This window comes from Zingiber officinale, chromosome 1A, assembly GCF_018446385.1.
Source record: "Zingiber officinale cultivar Zhangliang chromosome 1A, Zo_v1.1, whole genome shotgun sequence".
In the NCBI taxonomy this organism is placed as follows: domain Eukaryota; kingdom Viridiplantae; phylum Streptophyta; class Magnoliopsida; order Zingiberales; family Zingiberaceae; genus Zingiber; species Zingiber officinale.
The window spans coordinates 76,322-82,952 of NC_055987.1; the positions used below are offsets into that span (position 1 = coordinate 76,322).

Consider the following 6,631-nt stretch of genomic DNA (forward strand, 5'->3'; position numbering starts at 1 on the left):
TATTGTGTATGCAAAAAAGAGTGTCATCTATCATTTTTTCTTCATCTAAAAGACTTCTATCTCTATTATTTTCGAACAGGATCGATGTTCAAATTAAAAAAAATAATTTTTATATTTAATTTTTTAAAATATACCTAAGATTTTTTTGTTTTTAAAAAGTAGGGATTGAAATTGATAAGAGGGTAAGCAGGAAGATCACCTAAAAGCAGTCTTCTATCCTTTAAACAAAATATAACGTGTGATTTGAGATTTTTTCAAATTGAGCCCTTTAGTAAATTATCGAAAAAAACTTTACTTCCTTTAAACGTGGGTCGACAAATAAAAGAGCAGTTCATGCCTCAACCAAGCAGATCATACTGCAAGCGAAGGAGAGAGAGAGAGAGAGAGAGAGAGAGAGAGAGAGGCGGGTTGGTCTTTGAGACAAGATGAGCACTGTAGCAGCATATAATTAGTCAACAGGGAGAAGCGAGAGATCATCAGAGGAACCTGTCCAATCGCTTTGTATTAAAAACAGGGCAACCGGCCCTCGGCCCCTCGCAACGTGAGTGATCTTGTAGATTCCTCTGCGCAAGGTAGCGAGAGAGCGAGAGAGCGCAGCAAACAGCACCTGCTCAATCACTCACTCGCACTTATTTTCTTTCTCCACCTCACACCTCCGAGGGCGACGAACGACAGGCTCAGGCCTGGCCCTCCGCCGCCCTTCCGCGGCCGACGCGAAAAGGAAGGCTTTTTAGATCTGAAACAGTGCAGAGGGACGGAGGACGAGTGAAAGGTAAGGCCTTGACGAGGGGGGAGGGATGACGTCCGGCGGAGGGCGGCTGCCCACCTGGAAGGAAAGGGAGAACAACAAGCGCCGGGAACGGAGGCGGAGGGCGATCGCCGCCAAGATCTTCACCGGCCTGCGGGCGCTCGGCAACTACAAGCTCCCCAAACACTGCGACAACAACGAGGTCCTCAAGGCCCTCTGCCGCGAGGCCGGCTGGATCGTCGAAGACGACGGCACAACATACCGCAAGGTCACCTCTCTTCTCTTTATCAAGCTCTAGGTTACCATAACAAATTAGCCATGGTTATGGAACTCATCTATGTGAGTTTTTTTGGTAGTAACCAACCAATATTTGATCTTGACGCACCATGGATCAAGCTCCTCGCTGCATATCCTTTCAGATCTGTTCATGTTCCCCTTTCAATTACCAATTTTTTTTGTATATTTATTTATTTATTTTACACGGTTCTGCTTTGTAATCCAGGCGATTTCCTTTTTTTTCTTCTTTCGTGGTTCACTCGAGTATAGATTTCTGATCTTTTGCTCCCTGTTTCTAGCTTCATATGGATCAATTATAAGGGTACTTCAGAAAAGATACTATATTTACAGTAGACTTTCTGTGCTTGATCAATGATTACCAAGTTTCCCCCAACCCATTCATTTACTTTTACTCAATTTTATTCGATTTAAATCCACTCCCATCTGTCTTTTTCTTTCCAGTCCTTTGTACACTATTTATTATGTTGGAGCAACTTGCAATCCAGTTTCTCTGTAGGTTTTTTTTCACTTCTTTCTATATATTTTTCTGCTTTCTTTCTGAAAGTACTGATCATTAGCTATTTAAAATTCACTCTGTCATCTCTGTTTCCTTATCCTTCTTTTGACTGGATCACTTTGTTAATGCGAGTCTGGTGGACAGGATTTCTCAGCGAACCCAAGTTGATGGCATTGCTTTACTTTCAACCTTGAAATCTGTGTCTCCACACTGTCAAACTGTCTCCCTTTTGTTTCTTTTCACTTGTTCATTCTGATCCTGAGAATCCAGTTTCGAAGAGGACAGAAACTACAAAGTAAGCCATGAAAGTGAAGCTCGAGAGCAGAAAGACCATCCATATTGATGATCTTTGAATCAGAAGCATTAGCTGCGATAATCCTTTATAAAGATCACTTGTGGTAGGCTTTTTGCATCTATGTATTGAGTTCTCTGAAATCTTATTCGTGCACGTTGTTTTAACAGGGATGCAGGCCACCTGCACCACCAACCGAGGCTGCTTCCGGCGGGCCGTCGGCGAACATAAGCCCATGCTCCTCGCACCTTCTGAGTCCTCTATCGTCTTCGTTCCCGAGTCCTGTCCCTTCTTACCATGCCAGTCCTTCGTCGTCCTCCTTCCCGAGTCCCAGCCGCCTCGAAAGCTCTAAAAACCAGAGTGTCAATCCTGCTTGCCTTCTCCCTTTCCTCCGCAATTTATCCGGCCTTCCACCGCTCCGCATCTCAAACAGCGCGCCGGTCACTCCGCCTCTGTCCTCCCCGACTGCATCCCGCCCACCGAAAACTCGGAGACTCGAATGGGACAGCCATGCATTCCCACATTCTCTGTTCGCTGCCTCTGCCCCTGCTAGCCCTACGCGCGGCCGCCATCACTGGCAGCCTGCGACCATACCTGAATGTGATGAATCCGATGTCTCGACTGTCGGATCTGGTCGCTGGATCAACTTTCAGATGACGGCCCCAGCTTCCCCGACCTACAATCTCGTCAACTCGGGCGCCACTTCCGCGAAGAACGCAGAGTATTCGCCAGGAGGAGAGGTGTTAGAGAGAGCGAGAGCTGGGACGGAGTTCGAGTTCGAGAATGGTACGGTTAAGCCTTGGGAGGGGGAGAGAATTCATGACGTCGGAGTGGAAGACCTCGAGCTCACTCTGGGAGTGGGGACTGTGGCATCAAAGTGAAAGATCTTCATGCAATGATTTATTGAGCTGTCGTACGGCATACATGGCCGGTTTCTTTTAAATTAGTATTTTGAATTGTTGTAATACTGAATCTTGCTTGACCAGTTCATCGCAAACAGCTTCAGCTCTAAGAATTAATGGAAGGAATTGCTTAGGGTTTCGGAATGTATTAATTGCCTGAGAGCTATGGATCTTATCCACTGTCTCCAGATCAGGCTATGTTTGTAGGATGTTGAAGGGCCACCTTCATTTGGCGTTAATGGTGCTTCCATGTTGCAGTCATTCACTTAACAGTGTGTATATCTGTTCCCCTAAAACAAAGGTTGGAACCAGTGATAAAATTCTTGCCTTGATGTGGTAAAGATTAGCAAGGAGTTTGCTTCAAAGTGTGCAATCATTGAAAGATACGTGATGCCAAGCTCCTTTGTTCCATTTTTTGAGAGAGGCTTTCTAAATTTTTGTGGTCACAAGTCACAACATTAATGAGTCTCCACGTGATCTGAGGAGGTAATTGGCATGGGGATGTTCGTTAGATCTCTTTCTAATTAATGGTGGCATGGGATAAGATTGATAAGAGATGATGATGATAGTGATTGATGTGGCGGAATCCTATTGTTTTAGGGTATCTTATGTGGTTAAATGTTGAGTCGAGCTGTCAATCAAAATTGCAGTAGGGTAGACACGATTCCAAATTCATTTTAGAAGGGACTTCAGTTTAATTGAAACTATTTAATATACTCATTTCAAATGTTTGAATATATCAAGAATAAATCAGTCATTATGCCATAGTGACATCTGCCGACATTATTCTGAACTCAGGCTTGGACTTTATTTAAGACTTAGACTTCAATTCTCGATATCATTCTTGTCTCAACTCTAGAACTTGATATTCTTCATGTCTTAATCTCAGTCGTTGAGATCATCTCAGTCTCGATCTCAGTAATCGACATTCGATCTGTCTCAATCTCAAATTCTAACATCTTCCCTATCTCTGCTTTAGAACTCGACATCACCCCGAGCTAGGCCTCAGTCATTAATATTGTCCCGGTCTCGGTCTTAGTCATCGATATCCTCCCTATCTCAGTCTCAGATCACGACATCCTCCATTCCTCAATCTCAGTCGATGATATTGCCCTTGGCTCGGCCTCAATCGCCAACATAGTCCTAGACTTGGCCTCATATCATGATATTGTCCCTGCTTCGACCTCGACTTCATCTATCCTCAAGTCCACTCAACATCGACCTCATTTCCTCATCCTCAGATTAGGCCTACACCCTACGTTGACCCACTAAAAACACGTAAGGAGTGTGTGGATAATGAAGTGGCATAATCGCCTCATTGATGAGGCTATTTTTCCCGGGAGATGCGTGTTAGTATTAACCCGAAGATTCAATTATAAGATAATTAGGCTTATTGGGTTAATAGATACGGATTACCTTATTGGATTAATGGTTAATTCAATATGCTAAAATCCAACCCATTAAAAATAATTAATAGAGATTAATTATACATTGAATAGGAAAATCAAAAGACAAAAATCTTTGGTATTCATTGGATAAATATAAAATATTTTTTGACAATGCATTTTGGATGAGATTCATCTTCTTCCTCCTCCTCTTCTTCTTCTTGGTCGATCCTCCTAAAGTGGCTAGCACCATGAAAGTGGTTCTTCTTCGAATCCGAGTTCGTGCCATGAACGGAAAACGTGTTCATGTGGATATCGTAGAGGTGCAAATGTTCTGATTGAGCTAAGATCTACATCTGAATCAAAGTTGTTATCGGGAGTGCCAGTCACGTAGCAAAGTTAACTGTTCTATTTGAAAGAATAGCAAAAACGAGTATACCGTATTCACAAGGATATCAGGAAGGATTCTTTTTCGGCTGCGTTATGTCTTATTTTATGCATAAGATCCCTACAATCCGGGCAATGACTATGAATATTTCAGAACATGTAGAACTAGTTGAATGAAAAGGTGGTTAAGTGGTTGTCAGATCTGGTCTCCTAGATGCTGATGTGTGAATTCTATGTATAGTTTTTAGTAATATTTTGTATACATTTTATTTCCTCTCATAAGCATATCTTGCGTACTTGCATTTTCTTTTTATTGTTTTTACTCTTTTTGTTCGGATCGAGATCTGCTTTTTGATTGACAGGATGTGAAATCAGAACAAAATCAAAGCTTAAAAGCCTTGGAACGTAAATTCGAAATAAGGATCGCACTCTGGTTGTGTCCCATAATATGGGCATATTCCTCCACTAGAAGATAGACAAAAAAAAAATATAGCAACAAAGGAGTCCACTGTTAATCCAGGAAGCACCAGACGATCAAATCTGTATTTTGATAATGACAAAGAGGTTCAAAGTTAAGCTGTCTTGCGATCTAACAAGTGTAACTAAGTTTGTAGGAAAGTCATAAGTGATTTTAGGCAAAGGAAAGTCCGAATTGAGGTTAGGCAGGTGGAAAGTCCTAGCTGCGGTTAGACAATGAAGTCCTGGTCCAGGGGACTGGGCGAAGTCTTGGCGGGTCGAGAACTTTGGGCGAAATCCTAGAGTCGAGGACTCTAGGTGAAAATCCTGAGGGACGCGGACACCAAGTGGAAGTCTGGAAGGGTCGTGGAGAGGACGTTCAACATGAAGTTCTGAAGTCTTGGATGTTGAGCAAAAGTCCAGACGGTCTGGAGGATCGGTCTAGCAAAAAGTAATTTCTTCTGAGAGAAGTAGGTGAGGACACTTTCCCCGAAGAGGGAACAGTAGACGTTGGTCCGACCTAGAGTTTCAGCAAAACTCAAAGTCAGGACCGAATAGTCCAAAGGTTGTCAAAACTTATCATTCTTTACATACTATTTGCCTGGACTCACCTTCTTTTGTAGAAATAGAAGTTGATAGAAAATGGTGGTCCAGGTGTCCGGAAGGAGTTCGGGCGCACGGAGCTACTCCAGGCGCCCAGGATACCTTTACCGAGTAGCAGCTCGGGCGAGGGCCAGTCTCCCTCGTGGTCTGGCCAGCCGGACGGCCAAAACTCATTTTTTTCGTCGAGCCGAAGCGCGAGGGTTAGTCGGGCCTACATCACGGTCTGGTCACCTGGCGGTGGTCCGGGCGTCCAGAAGTGGATAACCTTTGCTGGATTATAGTTTTGACGAGAGCACGCCACGTCAACATTGTCCAGGCGCTTGGGAAGGGATCTAGGCGCCCGGGACAATGTATAAATAAAGGCTTCGACCAGTGGCTTCGATATAACATTCCAAACAACTTTTGCTTCTTTATACTACACAGAAAAATACCTCCTCGACGTCCGAAAGCTGCTCTGACAATGACAGCGCTGAAGATCTAATCCTCCAAGTCATCGGTATTATTTTTATTTAAGTTACTTGTGTTCAAATTGTAATCATCTATTGTAACTTTCTGATTGATTAGTATTTTCCCAACGAAAGCATTCTCACGTGCGAACCTTGGAGTAAGAGTCGTCACAGACTCTGAACCAAATAAATCTTGGTTGAGTTAGCATTGTTCTTTTATCTCGTTCTTTATTCTGCTGCCTTTACTCTCTCTCTCTCAGATTGTTTTAAAACGAACGTGAAAGCCACGAGTACTATTCATCCCTCTCTAGCGCGTCTCGATCCTACATCCATAGCTTCTGACACGCCCAAGCCATCCCCACAGGCACGACTATGTTTGAAGACTCAGCCTCTGACATGCTTTGGCCTCGCCAATTGGCTCGATTGTGTTGTTTGCTGGCCCATGGCAAGCCAAAACTTCAAACGAACATAACTTTTAACTCAAGTTTAGCCATGGGGCCCACAAACTATCAAATCTAAGCTCTTTCTGAGTCCATTATAATCGAGTTTTATGCCCAAAATATTATTTTCGTGGACATGTGGTTGTGCCTCCTATTTTTTATAAAGATTTTTGTATCCT

The 6,631-nt window shown here is 43.4% G+C and overlaps 1 protein-coding gene across 1 annotated transcript; it reads left to right on the top strand.

Annotated features, from left to right (window-relative positions):
- Positions 1-330: 330 nt before the first annotated feature.
- LOC122014173 (protein BZR1 homolog 1-like) lies at positions 331-3,000 on the top strand. The gene is made up of 2 exons (XM_042570355.1): positions 331-1,016; positions 2,004-3,000. Exons 1-2 carry the CDS (start codon positions 798-800, stop codon positions 2,712-2,714), a joined length of 930 nt encoding a protein of 309 aa, XP_042426289.1. The 5' UTR covers positions 331-797; the 3' UTR covers positions 2,715-3,000.
- The last annotated feature ends 3,631 nt before the right edge of the window (positions 3,001-6,631 follow it).